The 19,235-nt window shown below is 46.0% G+C and overlaps 1 protein-coding gene across 6 annotated transcripts in view; it reads right to left on the bottom strand.

Annotated features, from left to right (window-relative positions):
• The window catches only part of FGFR3 (fibroblast growth factor receptor 3), a 53,110-nt gene that overhangs the window by 1,668 nt on the left and 32,207 nt on the right, over positions 1-19,235 (bottom strand). The window contains exons 6-15 of one of the 6 annotated variants that reach the window (XM_084517500.1): positions 15,694-15,817; positions 14,992-15,182; positions 11,137-11,287; positions 7,155-7,348; positions 6,203-6,348; positions 5,995-6,116; positions 4,679-4,789; positions 4,013-4,203; positions 2,542-2,664; positions 1,138-1,208 (exon numbers count right to left, since the gene is read on the bottom strand). In XM_084517500.1, coding sequence (XP_084373626.1) covers positions 1,138-1,208; positions 2,542-2,664; positions 4,013-4,203; positions 4,679-4,789; positions 5,995-6,116; positions 6,203-6,348; positions 7,155-7,348; positions 11,137-11,287; positions 14,992-15,182; positions 15,694-15,817 — 1,424 coding nt within the window. Of the gene's footprint in view, positions 1-1,137; positions 1,209-2,541; positions 2,665-4,012; positions 4,204-4,678; positions 4,790-5,994; positions 6,117-6,202; positions 6,352-7,154; positions 7,349-9,931; positions 10,077-11,136; positions 11,288-14,991; positions 15,183-15,693; positions 15,818-19,235 lie in introns of all 6 variants that reach the window. The other 5 variants (XM_084517501.1, XM_084517503.1, XM_084517502.1 and 2 more) reach the window with 5 other exon arrangements.

Here is a 19,235-nt window from a genome sequence, read left to right as displayed (position 1 = left end):
ATACCAAAACTTGCTTGTTACAACACTCATTTCACTGGCCAAGCTGGGAGAAAAATACCCCAACAAAAATCAGCAGAGCACTAATGTTACACACTCCAGTCCTGCAGCTGTGCTCTGGTTAAAAGTCCTCTTTTCAAAAATATCTTTTGCCTTCTTCATTTTCTTTTTAAAAACAGGGATTATCTGTCTCTGTTTCTCTTTCATGCATGCTCTCTCTCCTGTTCTCTAGCTTTGATTTATCTGTCATGCCCAATGCAGCATTACCTAAGCATGGAAACTATGATTTAAGATCAATAAAGCCAAAGTATGTGAAATTTACAGAAATAGAAATGATTCATTTGTCCAACTGCAAGCAGCGAGCCTTGGGGAGCCGGCAGCCTGTCTGCTAAATTACTGTAAAAAGCTATTATCATCCAAATATTGAAATAAAAAAGCCGGTGTGCATATTGAACTACTTCAGTCCTTGCAAAGTTTAGATGTGATCTGAAACTGCTTCCCAGACTGCTCTACTTTCCATTCAAGTCAGGAATAAAGAAAGAGCAACCTTTAAGGCAGCACCCTGATAGATTTACATTTTACATAGGCTCTGCTGTTTGCTTACAGTACACTGAGACTAAAACCGACAAGATGGGATAAGGAAAAATAAAGGTAAATAAATGAAGCAGCAAAATTAATCTGAGAATGTATCTGTTGAATATTCTCCAATCACCTCTACTAATGCTGGGCAGAATATTTCAAGCTCATCCCATGTACTCAACTGAAGTCTGCCTGGGTCAAAGTCTGGAAGAAGTCAAGGGTAACTTTTTAATGGTTTTTCTCTTCATGATTTTTTTTGACTGCAGGATGAATCTCCTCATCTAAAAACTGCACAAGAAATACCTGCCTGCCTCCCAGTAATTTTTCAGCAGCCTACTGGAGATTTATCCTTAGTTAAAAGCAACTAGATAACAGAAAAGCAAAACCACGTGTGCAAAGCTGCAGCTTAGAATTGAATCATTTGTGTTTTCATCCCCAGGCGCCCCAGCACTGAGCAAGCCCTGCTTGAGTTTAGCAGTACATATGTTTTGGGGATAGTATGGGTGTTTATTTTACTGTTATTTTATTTTATTTTTTTAAAAAAGTGTGGGTAATGCTTACACATCACTCTGGTGAGTATAGACCCGGTCAAACAATGCTTCTGGAGCCATCCATTTCACAGGCAGCCGACCCTGTAATTAGGAAGACAATGGGAACATCCCATCAGCATATTCCCCCAGCCACAACGGCACCATCTGAATCTTCTTTTCTAATCCAGTTTGAAACATTTTCATTAACAACCACATCTGCCTTCCCGGTCACTGGGCAAAGCAGTAGTGGACACATATAAACAGATTACAGCATTTGATCCCTGGATCTTTGCTAACAATCTTTGCAGTAAATGCTCTCTGTGAACTGTGTTTCTCTGCCAAGGCAGGTTTAACATATCAGAGCATCTAAATCTTTGTGTGGGAACAGTTTCTATTGCTCATAAATGCAGCTAGCTTTGAGGCAGAGAACATAGGACAACAGTTCCATCTCTTTGGTTGGAAGAATCAGTTTGATGCTCAGACCAAATCCTGCTTAGGCTGAACCAGAGGGGAAATTTCCTAGAGTGAAATCAAGGGCCAGATCCTCTGAGAATCACACCCTAATCCCACTGAAGTCTGAAGGAGGCCTGAACCCAGGTTTCCAGGGGGCTATTCTACATCAGGGTCATAAACATGCACAAATGGGATTAGGTTGTCAGCTGTCCAACGCAGCTCAAATGGGAAATCCATCTGAGCTGTAATTGAAATTCACAATATATTTTTTAAAATATATTCTTTTCATATTGCATGGGATCATCATGGGCTTTGTAGGACTGCCTGAGCACTGAAACCCCTTGCAGTTGCAAAGCGGTTGAGCTCTGCAATACACTCAGCTCTTCCACTGCTGTCCTCTGCACCACGTTGTAGTTGTGGCTTTTTCTCTTCTGCTGCAGAGCACTGGGAAGTGCTGTGTGCCCTGCAGCATGGCAGAAATCTGAACTGCTTTGGGACTCAGCCCTTGGCTAGGGCTGTTTTCTCACCCTTGGTAGCAGACACACGGAGTTCAGTTGTAAAAAAGAGAGAAAAGTGCATGAAAGCCAGGTAGCTCCAGGTATATAAAAGGTGATATTCCTCGCTCAAGAGCTCTGGTAGGGCCAGAGGTTGGCTCCTTGGGACCTTTATGAACAGTAGTGCAACAGGCTCAGAAAGGCTCCTTTGGTAAAAGCCTTAGTTTCTTAGTCTAGAGCCTTCTTGGCAGAGCTGAGACCTCTCAACCAGCTGCTAGCACCAGCAGCATCTGTCAGAAAGAAAATGGATGGTGGGTGGACTCCTGGGATCAGCCTATCTATGGTCCATCACCAGGTGAGGCCAACAGCAGATCTCTTCCTCCTAAGCCCCTCTAAAAAGGGAGATGTGGAGCGAGGGCCTCTTGTTGCAGGGAGAGCAGTTCCCTGCCAGAAAGAAAGCTGCAAGTTCTTGGCAGTTCTGTACTTACATTGGTGGTTTTCTTGTAATAGTCGATGTTGTGAACGTCTCTAGCAAGGCCAAAATCAGCTATTTTCATCACATTGTCTTCAGTGACTAACACGTTCCTGGCTGCCAAGTCGCGATGAATGCACTGTGAAAGGTGAGCAAGTCAATAAATAAGGGCTTGTTAGCTGCTTGCGCCTGCAACTAACAGCAACGTGTGGTTTACGAGCTGCTGTTTCATTGACTCCCAAGCTCATAAAGCTGTGAGCACCGCTTAATTCCTCGCTCTCTGTGTCATTGCTGCATCATGCATGCTCAGTGGGAGCCACCTCTTAGCAACACCTAATCGGCAGACCCAGCACTGACACGGCCGTGCAGCTTTTCCTTCTCCGAAGTGGATGCATGGATGGGTGAGAAGTCAAACTTTCCTATTCTATGGGTGCCTACTGGGACATGAAACTGTTCTTATCCCCCTTCCTCCACAAAGAGGAGTGAAAGTTGATGTCCGGAGTAAAAAAAATTCTCAAATTAAGACTTTGCCAACACACCCAAATATCTAATAGCTGTCAGCAGAGGAACAAGCTAAACTAGCCTGCACTGTGCAGAGAGGGAGTTGAAAGCCACCACGAAGCATCCACTCTGAACTGCACTCACAGGGCCAACACACCTGAAATCAGAAGCTGAATTTGTTCTTGACTTCATGTGCCCTACCCCCAGAAAGAGGTCACACCAGCTGGTGCACAGCTTAGCTAACTCAAAGGCCTGATCGTCCACTTGCTGGTGTCAGGGTAAATCAGGACTAATCCCCGGGGTGTGATGTAAGCAAACACAGCAGCCGGCTCAACGCCAACAAAGTACTCCCCAGGGAGCATCCTGGGCATGGCCATGCCAAATCCACTGCCAGCTCTGCTCCAAACGAGCCTCCACGTGCTGGTGACAGCTGCAAACACGTGCACTGCAAAAGCAGGATCTCAGCTTCCTTTTAGCTGCCTCTATCTTCAGCAATCTCAAAAGAGAGATGGGGGAAAAGACAGGGGCACACAGAGCTCCTGACTCTGTCGTTTAAGGTAATGCCTCCCAGGGTGGAAGCTCACAACTTTGTGTGATGTCCACCCAGACCACTGCAGGACAAGCCCCAGGATCACACATCTGGAAACCAATTACTTCTGCAAGTGGTAGAGGCTGAACAGCTGAGGACACACACCAGGGTCTGGGCTGCTTGTGTTTTTGCATGCCCTTTGGAGATGCTAACAGGCCTGCAGGGGACAGCCAGGGCTGTTCAGCTGCACAGCTCACGAACACAGCCTGCACGTGGGTAACAGGCTTCTACAGCTTCAGCCTTCTGCAAAAATACTAAGGTCCTTTGTACTGAAAAATCTGGTCTCTAAAGGGAGAAACCTGCATAGGCAAATTTGCCTGAATTTGCTTACACACACACACGTCTCTGAACACTGCTCTGACCAGCATTTTTACCAAACGAGACTTCTCAAACTCACTTTCTGAGATGCCAAGTACTCCATGCCCCGAGCCACCTGGTAGGCGCAGGAAACCAGGTCTTTAAATGTCAGCTGCTCCTCAGGCAGCTTGCAGGTGTCGAAGGAATAGTCCATGCCAGGTGGGCGACGTGCCCTGAGGTATTCCCGCAAGTTCCCCTTCGATGCATATTCCACCAGCACGTAGAGTGGTCCTGCAAGCAAGAACACCGTCAGCATACAGAAGAAAAAGAGAAGCGTGTGCAGGCTGACCCCTGAAATCTTATTTTTTGAGACATTTTGGACAGTTAGTTAATAAAGAGGCCAGTCACAAACCTTGCCTCTGTCCAGGACATGGTTTTATACTGATGAGAAAAGGAGAAAGACGTACAGGAAGACCTCAGGGAAAGGTGCAACCCAAGCCAAACCACATCAGACACAGGCAGGAGTCTGCTACTGATGCCAGCTATATGGCTGTCAGCAGGGCCTGGCCAGGTCTCACACAGTCAATGTGTGAGTGAGCCAGAGGAAGGAGGAAAAATGCCTTGGTACTGATCAAATACATCAGGCAGGTCCTATGTGGGGTGAGATTAGCTCCACAAACCCTTGCTGAGCACTAAAAGCAATGCTGTGGATGCAGGAGTGTGAAACACACCACCCTGAGCCTCCCGTCACCCTGCGAGCTCGTACCGTCCTGCGTGCAGGCACCAAGGAGGTTAATGATGTTTTTGTGTTTCCCAATCATCTTCATCATTTCCATCTCAGAGACCAGGTCTGAAAGGTCCTTGTCTGTGGCATCATCTGGAGAAAGCAAGGGAGGAAGAGAAAGAAAACGTCAGGATGAAAATAAGTGTTTTGTAAAATATTGCTGCACAACGATGCGGGGTTTTAATGGGGAAAAAGTATGCAAAAACTGTCAGTATTTGTTTTTCTTCTACTGTGGGAAGAAGAATCAAAATAAAAACAAAAGCTATTATCCAAAAAAGAGAGTATTTGTTCAAAAATAAAAATTGAATAAATGGAAATAAATATTCCTATGAAAATCAGTAATACCTTTCATCTTCTCTTTCACCCTGATGAACATTAAAGTAAAAAAAGACAGTTTGGGTACTTGGCATCATTTTCCTGTACTGATTGTTTCTCTCTCTTATCTCCCGGGGAAAAGGGTAAAGTTAAGGAAGGGGAAAGGTTAGATCTGGGATACTGGACAGAAGAAGGAATGTAGTTTTTGCATGGAAACCTGTAATTTTTCTACAACAGTAGAAAAATGAGGGAAGAGCTCCCCAGACGAATGCTTTGGTTTGGAGAGATGAGAATGTTCCTGCTTCCAAAAATAACCCCAGACAGACTGAAGGAAATCTAAAGAATCCTTTTCTGATAAGAAATAGTTTTGTTTAAAAAATGTCACCCCGTGTAACCTCAGACCTGGGCTGCTCACTGACAGAGCATCTGCCCTGCCTGTTCCAGCTGAACTCTGCAGGGGGATTTCACTTGTGGTTACCAGAAGATTGCATGGGAGCAGGATGGGAAACAGGGACTCCTCCAGAGGTGCCCCGTGCATCCCCCATTTTGGCTTCCCTTCCATCTCTCATCAGTTTTGGATTGATTTTTTTAAGTGAAAGGTCAGGAGTTTGGCAGATGAATTTCTGCAAACTTCACCTGAATTTGTTGCACAAGCTTTTGGTAAAACAGTCACCATTGGTTATGGGGGGAGTACAGAGCAGACTGCTTCACTGGGCTGGCTAGAAGTGAAGGTGTTTTCCCTTCTCCTCAGTGATCATATTAGCCCTTGGCAGAGAACCGGGTTGCCTGTTCTTGATGGGACTTACACCTTAACATCCTCTCCAAGGAGACAGCCCTCACCCCCAGGCTATGTGGGTGAAGTGGAAGAAAGGCCCCTGTTGCTTTCTTCTATTGGATCTGTTTGTACAAAAGACTTAAAAGAGAAGGAAAGAGAGGAAACCCCAGCACAAGATGCTGCTCCGCCCTCTGTGGGCTCCCCATACCTTTCAGCATCTTGACAGCCACCGTGATGGCCTTGTTTGGCTTGTCCTTATCAATCCCGATTGCTTCTGCCATCACCACTTGGCCAAAACACCCCTCACCGAGCGGCTTCCCCAAGGTCAGGCTGGAGGGAGGAATAACAGGCGTGTTAGTGGGTATCAGGATGGTGATCTGGGAAATGTGGGGACCCTGCCTGTGGGTTTGACTGACCGAGAGCGTGCCAATTCCCACTTGGGATCTGGAGGCAGTTCCAGCTCGGAGACGTTGGCCAGCATCGGCCCGTCGCTGGAGGAGAGACGCGTGATCCGGACCAGGGGTGTGTTGGAATTCATGGAAGAGTTGGACTCCAACGACACCTGCTTGGGTAGAGCAAATGAAGTGTTATTGCCAACTGTATTCCCAGCGGGAAAGCGGGTGGGAACGTGCCCTAGGTGGGTCACTGAGGGGTTTTGAGCTATCTCTGACATCTCACTGGTAATTTTGAAATGGGAAATCCCTCCTACCCCCCATCTCTTATCCGCCCCATCCTTGCAGAAATGAGCTGATTTAGGCACACGTGGTCACCGTCTTCGCTGGTGGGAAGGAGGAATGGGTCAGCCAGTGCGCTCCAGGAGGAAAGAGTCCTGGCAGCAGTGATACAAGCCCTTCCTTTGCTCTGTGTGCTTCTGCACACGTGTACATGTGCACGTACAAGCTGTGGTTCCATCCTGGCACTGTAACTGCCCACCACGAGCTCTGAAATCCACGTACTTTACCATGTGGCTCTATGTGGTGCCTTTTGCCCCTCTGCAATGGCAGAGCATCTCTAACTGCATGGAGAAAGATGACTCCCTTACATCTCCATGAGAACGCAAGGAAGAGGCACATTTACTGTGCTCTTGCTCCCCAAATTACCCCTCTGCCAGGTTTATACTGCTCCCCGGCAAGACCTGCTTTCTGTGCAAGCACTGGGAGCTTGAACCCAAGGCAGATGCCACCAGCTACTGCTCCACTGGAACAGAAACAGATGAATAAAAGGGCGTTAGACTTTTAGACTGCAGACAACTTATGTCTTGGGCAACATCTTTCTGGTAGTTTTGCACCTAGAAAGGAAATTTTGAGGGGAAAAAAAAAAAAAAAAGGAATGACCATAGGGGGGAATAGGAATCTTGTATCTACTTTCTGTTACCTGTCTCTTAAGTGGAAATTTGGAGACTTTCTGTACAGTGGTGGTGTTCATGGCCTTTTTGTTTGGCATCTTCATCCTGCAGATAATCACAATGACCAGCACCAGGATGAAGAGAACTAAGCCAGTGCCGTAACTGAGAATGCCAGCATACACCGAGCCTGAATCGTCCATTTCCATTAGCTCCTCTGCTGCAGGGTGACAAGAGACAGCAGTCAGGATGGGGCCAGCGGCTGCCCGCACGCAACCGCAAACACGCAGCATGAAGGATTTGGGGAGGACCTGCTCATCCACACCAATTTTCTGACTGACTTCAGCGAGGGGACCCTCCTAGGCCAGTTGTTTTCCACCTGTGGCTGTAGCTAAAATGTTTGCTTGGTTTGCTTTTTTTTTGGGGGGGGATGATTTTACTGCCCTTCGATGTGATGCTGGAGGGCCTTCAGCCACAGGTTGAAAACCACTGCTCTAGACTGAAGGCATCTCCACGTGTCTGTGCTGTTCCTCTGAACCACGTCGTGCTCTCTCTGCACATCCAAACCACGGAACTGGGTGTGCCCAGAGCTCCAGTGAAGATCTCCACCGGACCAGTGCCTGCCCTGACGGACAAAGGGGCTTGAAGGGCTCCCAGGGGTAAGGCATCACAACGGGAAAATGTCTCACGATAGAGATCTACATAATTATTTTGTGAAAACTTAAGTTTTATTGGGAGGAGGCTGGAAGGTCTGGCCTGGAGAGGTGGCTGAGCCAGGAAGGCAATGGCATGAGCCCAGCAGCAGTGGCCACCTGAGAGCAAGGTGTTTTTGGGGCCAACAAGGCTCAGTTGCAATTCTCCCCTTGTTCCCTTCAGGACAGGCACTTGGACCAGAGGAAGGAGCCATGGTGGGACTGGTTTTCTGTCCCCCAGAGGTGAACCAGCATCAGAGGAACAGTCAGCAGCAGGAAGCTTTACAGTGAAGTCATGCCAGTGTGGGCAGCTTGCTAACATCCCATGTCCATCAGTGGCTTTGGCAGGCAGCAGGAGCCTTTCTGCTGGCAGCAGCAGGCTCCAAAACAGGTCTTCGGTGGCTGTTTCCAGGATGCACATGGAGAAATGGTCATGGGTGACTGTGGGGGCTGATCCAGAGCATGTGGGCCTATGTACCAGCTGTGCAGGGCCTGATCCTGCCAGGGGGTGATCTTTTCCTGCAGGGAAAGGTTACCAGATCTTTTGGGATCAGGCACTAGGTCGGTGCCAAAGCTCACAGCATGTCGTTCTCTGCTCCACAAGGACAGGTTCACAAAGTGAGGTTCCCCATCAGGGTTGGATCCCGCACCTCCCTCCCTTTGGGCAGCACTTTGGAGCCTGCTGCTGCACTGCCAGCTGTCCTCTGCTGCATCTGACTTCAATATAAAGTTCCACTTCAGGTGGTTTTCTTTTTTCCCGTTTGTTCTTTGCTTAAATTGGAGGTGTGAGTTCATACATGATGAAAACAGTGTAATGGTTGAATGAGACAGGATCAGGAGATTCTTAAATAACAGGGATATTAGTGCTCTAACCAAAGGAAGTGATTTGTCATCCAGTGGATGGCAGAAGCAGAAACAGGATAGGATCAGCTATTTTAGAGCTGGCAAATAAACAGAGAAAAGACCAGCAGATCCCACCGGCAGCAGGGTCAGGCGTGGAGGAAACCCTCTTGAGCCCCAGGAGAAGTGTTTATGACCAAATCACCCACACAGATAAAGTCAAGCTTAGAAATGCCAAAGTTCCTGGTTCCTAAACATATCCCAAGACGTTTGTGAGATAGAAACAAATGTGGTCTATGACTCGGTGAGCCAAAGCTGTGGGTATGGGATGCTTACAAGGGCCTACTGAACACACTGCAGGTCTGTTCCTGCACCCTCTACAAGGCACAACACCCACTTAGATTTCATGTAAGACATTGCTGGTACTTTTCTGGGCTGTGCTCATGCTGCCTCCATAGCTGGAGGCAGAATTTGCAGGTGAAGGCACAGCACAGCCTCGGCCCCTTCTTTTGGAGGGCAGACCCCTCCTGTTGCATATTCTGTGCTGGCTTCATTGTCAGTGAGAGCTTTGCACATGAAAGGACCACAAAATTGAGGTCACTCTGGCCTTGGGTTTGAAACCTGTGGCAGCTTTCATCGGTTTCAGCTGGAGCAAGCAGAATTCAGTGCCCCTGGGAGCCAGCACTCCTGGGCTCTGTCCACAGATGACTCCAGTCGACCTCCCGTCCGAGATCGCTCTCTCCGCCTGTTCATCCGTGAAGCGGAAATAATGCTACAGGCAGGGACGGGGGTACTCACACCGACTACTTGTGCATCTCATTTTTGGTTGAGATATGAGGTTGGACAGAAAGGTTTCTCCTTGATGATCCGCTGTACACGACCAGTATAGGTGTCCTGGATCATCTGATGGGGAGTTTCTTTCTCCCACTAGGTACGCTTGCAGCATAAGGAGACAAAGCGACTAATTTTGGCACCTAGAGACAGTCTCCTAATGCAGAGGCTGTGAGCACCTCTGAGTTATCCATGTTTAAAAGGATCCTGGGCAATTTGTATCATTGCTGCAATAGTAATTTAAATCCCGAGACGAAATGCAAAATCTGCCAGCTGTGAGTATGCAACAGGGGTCTTCTGCTGCACTGGTTCGTCACTGGCATGGCAAATCCCAGAGGGGAGCCCTCCCTGGGGAACGTGTCAGCAGGAACCTGGCATTTCTACAGCAAACATCAAAGCACCCTGGAGAAGGAAGGAGAGGCCAGCACAGAAGGAAATACCTGGTAGCACCGTCAGCCAAGCAGAGTGATGTGAGAAACCAATAGAATTCCCTGCGAGACAAGTATATTCCCCAGCATCCTCAAAAGTAACATTTCGCAAGTACAGAATCTCTAGCTCCTTATCCGTTGTGTTAACACCTGCCGTCTACGGGGAAAAAAAACACACACATATAGAAAGAGGGAAAACAGAGAATAAGCCACATTCCCAGCAAGTGTGAGGACACCACAGGCAAATTTCAAAAGCAGATTAAAGTTTTTCTTTTTTTTTTTTTTTTTTCCAATGGCCCATCTTCCACATTTATTCATTCATTCCCCTCTGCAACCTGTAGTCAAAAGCAAAAAAGTTCCCTTCACCAGGTTCTTACTCTGTCCCACTAAAGAAGCATGCAAGCAAAAGCATCCAAACGAAAAATTGCCCCCACAATATGACTGACCTTCAGTTAGTAGGGTGAGTACAGGGGGGAAGAGAGAGAAAGTGAAAGGAAAGAGGAAAGAAGGAAAGAAACGAGAAAGGAGGTGAGAGGTAGTGGGGAAAGACTCAAGTGCTGACCAGATGAACATAAAAATATTGAGTTCATTGAAGAATATTCAGAATTGTCAAATTTTTTAGACTTATTTTCAGAATGGCCATTTCTAAGCCAAATATTTATCATACAGCCCTTGATACTGCAGCGTGACTCTGGCTGATCCCAAGAAGGTGCTGAACCCTCCAGGAGTGAAACAGCTGGAGTCACACCAGAGAGCTCACAACTTTGCACTGCTCTCTGCTTAACGTGCTTGCTCATACAAGTCAACGTTGATATTTATTTCCCAATTACGCATCAAACGGACAGAAGTCAGTCCGTAACGACTGTATCAGTTTTAGGGGCAAAAATCTTGGTTTTCCATAGCACCGAACGTCACAGGTCATTAGCATGCAATTCTGTTATCAGCACTCAATTGTAAGGAAGGGAAAGGAATAAAAGCGTGAAGAGTTGATAGCAAAATTTGACAGTCATTTTATTGTGGGAATTTTTCCATGGCAATTGCTGTATAGGCGTTACATTCTTGTAAAAAAAAATTAGCAAGAAAATAAGATAAAGCCATTCAGTGTCAGTTGACAGGGTGTAATACAAAATGAATAGTAATTTTAATCACTAGCTTCTTAAAATGTTATAGCTCATTCTTGCAGTTGCCAGGGCCTTGGGACAGAGTCTGTGGTTTACCTGGTTTTGGTTTGCGAATGTGGAGCCAAAATGGTTTTTCGGCTATGCCTACGAAATTGTTGGCTCTACACAGATATTCTCCTTCATCTTGTTCTGTCACATTGAACAGATTTAGGTTAGCATCGGCTTCAGCGTTTTTACTGATCCAAGACTGCAGGAATAGACAGAAACCTGAACTTCAGTAAACCAAACAATACCTCCATCGAACCTATATCAGCTAGGATTGACTGTTCATGCCTATTTTCTTTCCGGCTGTAGCACCATCCCCAGCTCGCCCTGTGGTGAGAGACCTACCCATGACCTGGGCGAAGAAGAGGAGTCCCCAAACCACACATAGGTGACCTCCCACCCCTTCGATGGTGTTCCTGCTGCTGGAGGCACGTGTGCCATTTCTTTCTTAGAACAATTTCCCACTTCTCCATCTGACAGCAGTCAATGGCCCTACAGTTCCCTAATAACTCTGCAGACAGGAGCACCAGAGAAAGGGCTTAAGCAGAGATTTGTGTTTGCAACCCGGCTCGGCAAATACTGTTTCAATTATCAGATTCCAAAATAGAATCTGGAAACAAAATATAAGCAGCGGCGGTCTGAAACGTGCTGCTGACTTTGCCTTTCAGAAATTAGCTGTAATTTTTTCCACTGCTTATAGGAGCCTCTTCTTTACTAAATAAATCAAACAAACTTCAGGCTGTTAAGCAGGGGTTTATTTCTCTTCTTCCAAGCTGCCACAACTGCGTATCAGTTTGTTCCTAAACAGTTGTTTTTATTTTGGTTGAAAACGCACGCACACAAAAAAAAGCACAACTGTTTTGGGTGGCCTCAGAAGTAGCCTAGGGAAGGTCCATAAAAATATCAGCTTCAGTCCTGGAAATTAAAATAAAATGATCGCATTTCTCAGTTTTGTTCTTATGTCCTCCAGCTCCATCTCAATGCTTTTGATTTCAGGGCCTGAGCCTGCCAATGTGACTCTCAGCCCATGAAAATCAGCAGGGCTGCCAGATCTCATAGGTTATTGGAAGTCAAACCCAGAGGTGGCATCAGCAAGGAGCCCTGGTGTCCACATCTGATGGCAAACGCTGCTGGCTTTGACCTGATCTCGTCTCTGAGGCTCACACGCTGCAAGGTCTGTCTGTCCTGACCAGGGGGGAAATGTGCCTGCCTGCTGCTGCTGCCTTGTTTATAATTAAAGCGGGCATGTTTCAATGCCGAACGTACAATTTAGCCTTTGACAAAGCTCGGGCACCGTGCTGCCAGCCCCCCTCCAAAACTGGAATGCATTTAGTGCTCCTCTGCAAAGAACAAGGACTTTCCTTTGATCACAAATGAGCCCGGCTTTCAGGAGCTGACGCAGGTGATGGCTTGGTTTTGTCAGGCTGCTTAAAAAATAGGTTGAAAGTACAGCATTCAGTTTATCCATCTGGCCTGGGGTGGGTTTTGTCCCTGTGATTTAGATGTGAGGGGGAATTTCACATGCTGGGCTCCTCTCCTTCCCCCTTGCTCTGATGGAGACTGGTCTGCTCCCCATATACAAACTGCCCCGCAGCAGGTCCTAGGCTCCACAAAATCTCCTGAAGGCAGGAGGGAAGGAGGGAAGGACAGGCTGATAAAAAAGCCTTATCTCCCTGCAGACACCAAAGTACTGGGCAGTGGGGAGCCCCTTCTAAAGCAGCAGAGGTCAAAAGGGCTGCTAGCAGGACCCTGCTCCAGCAGCATGGCCAGAATCCTGGCTCAAAGCAACAGCACCGCATGGCACAAGAGCAACGAGTCCATACAGCCCAACGACTGGCCCTGAGATGACAGCGAGATCATCTTTATTTTTGAAAAAGCAAACAAGCACGTACACCCAAAAAAAAAAAAAAAAAAAAAAAAAAATCCCTGCAAAGCTGGGCCTGATACAGCTCTGCGGAGGCCCAGTACTGGTGCACAAAAGATGCATCCCAAAATGGAAATGCTCCGTGCCCCAGTGCTGATGCCGGCATTAATACAATTCAAAGCATTCCTGATTAACCAGAAGTAGTAAATAGACGTGTGCTGGTCCTATTCAGCAAAAATAAAACCAAACAAAACTTCTGCTTTCAAACGCCTGCCTGTGCTCCCCTTCGAGGAATGCAGAGCCTTTGCCGTCCACAGAAGAGAAGGTATTTGGCAATTCTAATTACCTAGCCACCCCGGTGCCGCTCAAACGTAATTTTAAAACACTATTTATACGGACTATTTATATGTTCTTTGCCACAGCAAAATGGGAGCTTGTGCTTGTGACACAAGCCACTGTTCGCAGCGGCTCTGCAAACTTCCCAAAGGTAGCACTTTATCCCATGGGGACCACACACAGAGCTCGGAGACTATACGAGATGGCATGTGACACAGCCAGCTATTCAGAGCGTGGTACTGGGCTGTGAAACCAGGGGGAAATTCAAATATGCATAATTCAAACATATTTGGAGACACAGACAGAAAATAAAAGTTTTATCAACTCGCGAGAAGCGCCTGCTGCCAATCCTGGAGAACTGTCTCCAGCCATTTCTTCCAACTGATCTGTTATTTCAATCTATGTAATTATTTCCAGGGTCTCTGGCTTTTATTATCATGTATCTGGCTGAGTTACAGTTTTGTAGATGCTGTCTGATAAGTTTGGTGTTTTTTTTAATTTCATACAAAGAGATAAAAGGGTGTGTGCAGCAGGATGTGCACAGCGAATGCCCATGCAGAGGACAACCTCTGCTCAAAACTGCAGGGACAAAATCTGGTTTCAGAGACAGAAAAACTGGATTTGGCACTACATATTTTAATGAATACAATACAAACACAGGATGCCTTTAATTATTTAAAAAAAAAGGGGGGGGGGGCGGTGCTTAAAAGTTCAATTTGTTTTTCATTCTCTGTTCCTAACTTTTATTATCTGCACTAGTTCAGGAGAAACCAGACCTGCTGGCTCTGCTCTGTCTGCAAGCTGGAAGATCCCTTTCTAGAAAGCATTTTAACCAAGTGAAGTTTTACTAAGTGAGCTTTTGCTCAATAAAAAATAAGCTTTCCTGAGCATGGATAATAGCAATGCTCACAAATGTTAGTGGCTGGAACAACAAGACTGTCTTGGCTCTCAGGTGCTGGTCGTTGAGCATTATTTAGCACATGTGTGCTGCAGTATGTTTACTTGGAAAGGGAAAGAATGTGTTTTAGTTGGGAGCCTTTTATTTTAGTAAGCCCTGAAAATACCTCTTTTGAAGCTGTAAAAGAGAGTTATTTTTACAATTTTAGGTCAAATTCAATCTGACAGCTTCTCTTTTATTATGCTGCTTTTCTCACAGTTGCCTCAGCCCTTACAACTACTTTGCTTATCTATGCCACTACAGTAGTTGTGTTATCTCTGGCAAGCAGAAGAGTCTGGAACATCAACTTCAGGACATTTTTGCTGTACCCCCTCCAAAAGTAGAATATTCTACTGCGCAGGCTTTAAAGGAAAGAACAATCCCAACAGGGGCTTACTCTCAATGTTTTTTTTTCTTATAGACGTGAAACGATTACATAAAATGAAACCTGGAGCTCCCAAAAATCTGATTTAAATAATAACCACCCTTCCAGGAGCTGGAAGCACCCTTCCAGGGCATTTAGCATATTTTGATGGGAGTTTCTGGTTTGCATGGCAGGGCTAGTCTAGGGCTCATTAACAAACATCAAAATAAAAGTTTATGGCTTCCATTGACGGCGAGCACCTCTATACAGTGCTGATCTCTTTTGCCACAAGACAGTGGGTTTCTTTGAGAAGCATCCCCACAATGTAGCTGCTGTCTCTGTAACACTGAGACCAAGGCAGAGGAAAGACTGCCCTGAGGGTGAAAAGAAGGAGCGAGTACCAACCTTCAGCACCGTGACATAGGGTGTCCCATCGGGCCCATATTTGCTGCCGTTGACTTCCACATGTTTCAGCCACTGAATGTGAGGCTGGGCATCGCTGTAGACCTTGCAGTGAAACTCCACATTGCTCCCAACCACCACAGTCTGGTTGGCAGGGAGCCCTGCTTGCAGGATCGGTCGGTGGGGTGACCGTTCTGAAACACAGAGGAGAAGGAAATCTTAATTTACCCGTCCTTCTTCCAGCAAGGTCTCCCCTCTGCACCCTTCAGCGCTCTTGATGGGAAGGGACAACACTGCTCAGTGGTGTCAGCTCACTGCGACCTGGCAGGAGCTGTTTCAGATGGGGAATCTCCTTGCTTTTCAGCAGAAAGGGTACAAACTGGGATTGTCATCCCTTCCAGGTGTCCCAGCCACCTCGCCAGACAATGCTTCTCAAGCCAAAAGAGGGAGAACCACCCGAGAGCAGAGGATCTCAGCCCCACTCATGCCATTCCTTCTCTGGCTCCTCTCTAGACCAGCTAGGTAATTTATTGATCGCAGATCCGAGGCTGAAGTGCTGGTCAAAAGGAGGCTTCCTGTTGGCTTCAGAAGATGCATGATTCAGCCATTTGGGAAAGAAACCAAGTTCCTGCTTCCTTTATCCCGTCATGTGCCTGTTCAACATCACCACAGATTAGTTGTTGAGGGAAAACAGGGAAATCTCACCTAATACATCAAGCTGGTACGTGTGCCTAATATTGCCGTATTTGTTCTCCACAACGCAAGTGTAGTTTCCTCTATCTGACGGCACAACACTCTCCATCACCAAGCTCCACTGCTGGTGTCGCAACTAGAAGAAGAAATCAAACCATCAGGCCCATGGTCAAGCACGGTCATCACCAGAGCCTTCAAATCAGTGAACAGTCAGGGACCTTCTACACACACAGCCAGCATGAACGGATCCCCGAGCTGGCCTGAACATCACAAGCACCCATTTCAAGGGTCATTAAAGGCTTAATTTGAAGATGAATTAAGACCAGTGCATAAACAGTGCCATGCTGAGATTGTAACGGGGACCTGTAGATGCTTCCACAATAATAACACGAATAAAATCAGCTGACAGTTGCACTGATTATGGCACCTCTCATTAGAATAACGAGTTTAGAAGACATCAGCTAAGGTAGCCCCAATCCACTTGTCCTCTTTGTGAGACCACTCTGGTCCGCAGACTGTCAGCCCAAAATATTGGACTCTTGTCTGCAGATCTTTACCAACTGCTACATATAACACGTAAAGATAACTAGAAACAATAAAGATAATACTTCTTACCCTATCTATAAGGTATTTTGAACAACTATGCTATGGGGACAACATGGCATGGCATCTGTCTGAACAGAAATGGTTATCTACAACTGAGTGAACCCCCTAAATTGTCTGTCAAGAACAGAGGAGAAAATATGCCCAGCCTCAAGTCCGGTCCCTAGGATGCTTGGTCAGCCCTTCTCTTTCTGCACTAAGCCTCATGCTACTTATTTTTCTGGATAGGGCTTATATCTAGAGGTATCCAGCCTGACCCACTGCCCTGCGCTCCCCGCTGGAACGTTTACTTCTAATGAGTGCAGAGGAAATAACGGATATGGGAAGTAAATCTTGAATTAATACAGAAAGCAACCAACCCAAACAAAGATGACTTCAGGATGCATAGAGTACAAAAGCTCTGCAGATCTCTGGATATTCGTTTGATGCCTTCTGCTGCCCAGAGCAGCACATTTAACTTTATTAAACATGGTGAAGGTGACTCCAAGGACACAGAAGCAGGAGATTACAATAATGCTGTGCTACGGAATGTCAAGGGCTGATGGAAAAAAACAAGGGTGTAATTGCTCCTGGAGGTTTCTTGCTGCAGCAGGTGAACTCCAATATGAAGTCATTTAACCTCTTTTGCTACACATAAATTGCATCCACATGCTTCCCTTTAAAGGGCCAAGTCGCAATTAAAGCCAGAATTTTGGAAAGAGAAGGTTTGAAGTCATAGGACCAGACAGCTTAAACAACTTGCTTAGTTTCAACCCAAGCAAGCAAAAGCCATCTGACAAAGCCCCCTGCTTTGTACATCCCTGGGAGAGCAGTGCTGAGTACCCCACTTTTCCTTTCATTTCAGGAGGCCATGGCTGTTTTAAACAGCCTGCAAAGCAGTCCTGTCTGGCCGGGTCTGACTGTGCTCATTGCCCACTCAGGGCACAGATGGAGCTCTGTGCATAGCCAACATTTCACCTTTTGTAATGCAACATCCCACTTGGTGCAGCTCTTCAACAGTGCTGCAATTACAGGGTAACAGAAGCAGTGAGAGCTGAGGGCCTGAACCCCTGGGTTCACATCTGAACATACCAGACTGTCAAGGAAGTTTGAATGCAAATTTGTGGCTGCTCAGTGGCTCATTTCCATACTGGCTTGTCTCGTAGTTTTGTTTAAAGACTTCTTTTAATTCACTCTTCAGCATTGCAAAGCATTTTCCTGTGGAACCCCAAGGAGCTACTCCAAGGAAATGGGACTCCAGACACCAGATCAACTCCCTAGTCTGAACTGTATTATAAAATCAGCTCCAAATTAGGTATTTTACTTAGCATGTCTTGTATTTACTTTCAAGTAATGTCTCATCATTGGGCTTGTGACAGGGACTTTGGACCCTGAACAAAGACATGATACTGCGGAACCACGGGCATAAACTTGGGGAAAACTTGTTTGGGAACTTTTCTAGCAGGAACAGGGCTCTTTTTTTAGGTTGACACTGGGTCTAGACTTAAAGGATAATAAAAAGGGATGTTCCCAAGTTCGGATAATTGCTGTACTTGATAAAACACTAGAAAAAAGAGGTGACTTAGTGCAGACATTAATCAAGTTGGTGAGATACTGGAAGTCCCTCTGGTTTATTTGGTGTTGTCATTCTTGGCTTCTTGTGAAACAAACATTTGCAGACACACTTGGAAACTCAGTCGGTGTTTGCCAGACTGGTATGTGCAATGGTCTGGGGAAGGGATAATCCCCTATCTCCCCTCCCCCTCGATCTTCCCTTCTAGGGTCATTTAACACACACAGGCTTACGATATTAGGGATTCCAACACGGATTTAACCATTAATGCTCTTTGGGAAATTTCATATGATAAGTCATATGAATTTCTTCTCTCTACCAGTTAAGGATGAACTGTAAGAAGATCAGTTTAGCCCGGGCCTTCTCTTTAGCCTGCCCTTCTCTCTTGCAGACTTTACAAAGGGCTCTGACAATCACACAGGATCTAAATGCCATTTGCGAGAGGCAGAAGTGGAACAGTGATCAGCTTTCATCTGCTGACCACACTCCTTTCACAATCAATGTTTAAACTCTTCCGCACACTGAGAACAAATGAGAAAATTCCCAGCTCAAGGATTTCTGGGTTAAGACCAGATCTTGAGATGAAGCAAGCCAACCAAACTCTGCCAGATCTGGATCTTGCCTATTCTTTTCAAGCTACCTAATCCTGTTATGAAGCTAAGTTGTAACTGGGAATTTAAATCTTAAATACATGAAATACTGAAGAGGTTTTCACTTTCTTTTTCTGGTTCAAATCTTGGTTGATATCTATCAGTATTATTTATATTGGATGAGATTTACATTAGACTACTTATATCTAACCGTGGCTCTAGAGCAAAAACAAGCAAATAAGAGAAGGAAAATTACAGAGCGAGAAAGATGTCTTTATATCAGGAAAGGGACAAAGAACTATACCTAGACAGATAGAGAGTTTAAACCAATCTTGCTGTAATTGGCCTGACGTTGCCTTCAACAGCACTTTAAGCATTGGCTTGTTGCTGGAAGGTGCCCCTAGAGAAACAAAGCACAGCGATGCCAAAGACTCACTACTGTGTTGCAGAGGATGAAATGTGTCAATTTAAACTCAAGGATAGATTAAAACCACCGGGAAGTGGGTAGGAGAATTGCTTTCAGCTTTAGATTTTATTCTGCAAGCATAATTTAGTGCAGCTGATGTCACACAGTCTTGTAAAAAGCAGTTCAAACAGCGCACGCAAGCCTGAAAACATTTCATGATGATCCTTACAGCGTGCAATTAGTAAAAGATGCTTGTGCTTTGTAACTGTTATCTGCTGTAAGACTGTTTACAGACAGGAGTCTTTTCTCTCCTTAAATTTTCAGATCTAAAAGCAAGTGTGTCCTCAGCCTCATCCAGGCTGGAACGGGGACAGGGCTGAGGAGGGACCTTCAAAGGCTTCTC

This window comes from Aythya ferina (assembly GCF_964211825.1).
Source record: "Aythya ferina genome assembly, chromosome: 4".
In the NCBI taxonomy this organism is placed as follows: domain Eukaryota; kingdom Metazoa; phylum Chordata; class Aves; order Anseriformes; family Anatidae; genus Aythya; species Aythya ferina.
This window is presented reverse-complemented; position numbering and strand designations above follow the sequence as displayed.